Consider the following 4,071-nt stretch of genomic DNA (forward strand, 5'->3'; position numbering starts at 1 on the left):
AAAAAAAAAAAAAAAGTTATAAAGGCTAGATGCAATTGCTTTTATTATTAGAATCTTCATACATACACTTGTAGGTTTGTATGCCTAGTCAATACCTGATAATGAAACCCAGTAAGTTCTTATGAAAATGATTTTTTCTGTTGTGTTACATTAACCTATGCAGTAATTCTCATGCTAGTAAAATTTTCTAATATAAATGCTAAAAAGTCCACATGAACTCAAAATGCTTACTTTTCAATAAATCCATCTCTAGTAAAATACTCATGATTCAAAAGGTCAGTAGAAGATAGCCTCTCTGCAGGATCAATTTGCAAACAAGCCTAAAAAATGAAAAAGATTCTAATGTTAAGTGAGCTCTTGACAGGGATCGAATACTGTAAAAATGAAACTTATCTGGACAAATGAAAAAAGGTATTAGTTGCCTAGAGCTAAAAGCCTTCTTTAAAAAATGGAATTAAGGTTCAGGCATTTCTGACAATAAATTCTGACCTCTTATTTCCCTATGAAATTTGCAATTGCAAATCATTATTACAGGTTAAATGTCCTATGATTCTAGTCAAAACAGAGGTCAACCTGTTTCTGCTAGAATTAGCAGAAATTTTCCATTCTCTTCTCAGCCCTAGGAGGTAGAAAGTTCACAGATAATCGTTTTCCTAATTTTACAGATCTGGAAGCATGATTAATGATCGCAAAGTACAATTTTTATCCATGTTTTCCAACTCCTAATTCAGTGCTCTATGGCATCATACAGTTTCACAAATGTTCAAGCCCTAAGATCGTCTTGGAAGATTTTGGAATAGCTCTTTTCTTTTTTCCACCTTGGGAGTATTTCAACTGAGTAAAGAAATAAGCAAAAACAGACAATGAAAGAAAGGGTTTTGGATAATACTTGCACATCATGGACCTATGTATAATTAAAGAACCATAACTATAAATGAAACTAATTTCTTAATCAAAATAATGAACATAGAATTTGAAGAAAAACCTATTTCGTAATTTTCATTGTTCCTCTTAAAGAAGGCTAAGCATAATAATAATAGGTAACTTATATTGTGCTTACTATACTCTAGCCTTCTCCTATCACTTGATCCTAAAAAGGACTCTACAAGGTAGTTATTATTATCCCCATTATACAGTTGAGGAAACTGAGACCCAGAAAGGTTAAATAATTTGTCCAAGATAACTACTAAGTAGAGAAACCAGAATTAAAATCTGAAAGATCCAAGGTAATCACATATAATAATGTTTTTGTTGTTGTTGTTATGTGCTGTTGAGTTGGACCCGACTCATAGTGACCCCTCCTTGTGTTTCCAAGGCAGTATCACTACGGTAGTAGGTTGCCCAACCTTCCTTCCAGGGAGTGGCTGGTGGGTAGTAGTGTAGTGCCTAAGGCACTTGACTACAAACGTCTGGTTTGTAGTCAAGTGCCTTAGACACTACACTACTAGAGTTCCCATATAATAGGATGTTGTTGTTGTTATGTGCCGTCGTGTTGGACCCGACTCATAGCGACCCCTCCTTGGGTTTCCAAGGCAGTATCACTACAGAAGTAGATCGCTCCATCTTCCTTCCAAGGAGTGGATGGTGGGTGTTTATTTCAAAATGTGTTAAGATTTAATTGATTCACAAAGTGAAATTATTTGAGTTCATACTACTATTTTTTTATGTTGTTGTTGTTGTTAGCTGCTATTGAGTTGGCTCTGATTCATAGTGACCCTATACACAACAGAATTTGCGGTGTGGGAATATCTATATCCTTAAAACTGGAACTTAAATCAATGAAACCTTTCTGAAGAAAAAAATAGCAAAATATATTTTAAAACTCTAACTAGTGTAAACTCTTTTATCCACTAATTTCACTTCTAGGAATTTATACTAAGAAAATAATAAAACAAGTACATAAAGACATACACTCACTGTATCATCCTCCTTTCCAATTGCAGGAGGAATAAACTGGAAATACATGTCCAAAACTGCAAGATCAATTAAACTGTGGTATATCCATAAAATGAAATATTATGCAACCACAGAAAATGATGTAGTTCTGTATTTATTGACATAGCAGTATATTTACAATACACTGCCAAGGTTACAAAGCAGTATATTGTACACCACCTTTTAAAAGTTATAACTTTCCATGAATATATTTGACTGGGAAAAGTCTAGAAGTAAGTGTTAATAGTAATATTAATAAATGTTAATAGTAAATTATTAAATAGTAAATAATTGTTATGTTAATAGTAAATGTTAATAGTAATTGTTTCTGAATTGTGAGTGGTAAAATCTTAACTTTTTCTTTTGGTTTATATCTTTTTCTATAATCATCATATAAGTATAATTAAAGTTATGTAATATAAAAAAAAAAAGTCTGTCTTAGTGCCTCCTCTAGCCAAAGACCAGAAGAATTAGATGGTGCCCAGTTACTACTACTGACTGTTTTGACTAGAGACATAATAGAAGGTCTAAGACAGAATGGGAGCTCTGGTAGTGTAGTGCCTAAGGCACTTGACTGCTAACCAGAAGGCTGGCAGTTCAAACCCACCAGCCACTCCTCAGAAGGAAGATGGGGCAATTTACCTTCATAGTGATACTGCCTCGGAAACCCAAGGAGGGATCGCTGTGCGTTGGGTCTGACTCAATGGCATATAACAATAATCACAACAAGATAGAATGGGAGGAAAACATAGAACAAAACTTGAATTCATAAAAAAGACCAGACTTGGTCTCATAAGAGACTGGAGGAACCTCCAAGTCTATTGCCCTAAATCGCCCCTTTTATCATGGAACCAAAGCCACTCCCAGAGGCTACCTCTCAACCAAATAATGCTGTTGTTGTTGTTGTTATGTGCTGTCGAGTCAGATCTGACTCATAGCGACCCTTTCTTGGGTTGCCAAGGCAGTATCACTATGCAAGTAGATTGCCCAACCTTCCTTCCGAGGAGTGGCTGGTGGGTTTGAACCGCCAGCCTTCTGGTTAGCAGTATAATAGACTGGCCTAAAAAACTAACAGTAACATTTGTGAGGAAGGTACTCCTTAGAACAATCAACTATATGAGACCACAAGGGCAACATTTGCCCAAAAACAAAAGATGAGAAGGCAGAGAGGGGCAAGGAAACCAGACAAATGGAAACAGGGAACCCAGGGTAGAAATGGGAAGAGTGCTGGCTGACACATCAAAAAGATAGCAACCAATGTCACAGGACAATTTCCATGAATTACTGACTGGAAAAGTAATTTGCTATGTAAAATTTTACCTAAATCAGAAAAAAAAAAAATGTTCAAAAGAAAGTCTGTCTTAGTCTAGAAGCTCCACTGAAACCTGTTCTGCATCATACCACTACACAAGCCTCCAATGACAGATGGGCGGAGGCTGCACATATGGTGCACTGGCCAGGAATTGAACCTGGTTCTCCCACACAGAGAGGAGAATCCTACCATTGAAATACCACTGCTTCTAGACTAAACCAGACTAGAAAAAAAGGCCTGACAATCTACTTCCAAAAATTCAGCCAATGAAAATGCTATGAACTACAACTCTGATCCCATTGTGCATGGGATGGCCATGAGTTGGAGTCACTTCCGTGGTAGCTAACAAAAACAGAAATAATGTGTGTGTGTGTGTGCAGATATCCACAATATATCACTGAAAGGAAAAAATAACTAAGGTTACAAAATAGCATGTATCCTATGGTCCCAATGCATATATCTGGGTGTGTATATATTTACACAGAGTCTGCAGAGACACTCACAAGAGCTGGCAATAGTTCTCTATCACAGCCTGGTCATTGCAGGTGCCCGTTACTCTTTCTCTTGTGCTCTTCAGTATTATTACTTGCTTACAATGAGAATACATATATATATATATAATTAAAATTTTTACTGTGATTGGGGTGAAAGTTTACAGAGCAAATTCATTCTCTATACAGCAGTTCATACACATTTTGCCTCATGACATTGACTGCAATTCCCCACAATGTAAGAGCTCTCTTCGCACTTCCTCCGCATAGTTACCTCTTCCCTGTGTCCATCTCTCTCATGCACTCCTGCCCTCCAAGCTGTCTCCCTGTGCA

The 4,071-nt window shown here is 36.6% G+C and overlaps 1 protein-coding gene across 1 annotated transcript in view; it reads right to left on the reverse strand.

Annotated features, from left to right (window-relative positions):
• The window catches only part of CDKL3 (cyclin dependent kinase like 3), a 99,002-nt gene that overhangs the window by 23,068 nt on the left and 71,863 nt on the right, over positions 1-4,071 (reverse strand). Inside the window, exon 6 of the mRNA XM_007943760.1 lies at positions 232-320. Within this exon, the coding sequence (XP_007941951.1) occupies positions 232-320 (89 nt within the window). The remainder of the gene's footprint in view (positions 1-231; positions 321-4,071) is intronic.

This window comes from Orycteropus afer, unplaced genomic scaffold (genome assembly GCF_000298275.1).
Source record: "Orycteropus afer afer isolate SDZICR_OR568_19922 unplaced genomic scaffold, OryAfe1.0 scaffold00112, whole genome shotgun sequence".
Taxonomy (NCBI): Eukaryota; Metazoa; Chordata; class Mammalia; order Tubulidentata; family Orycteropodidae; genus Orycteropus; species Orycteropus afer.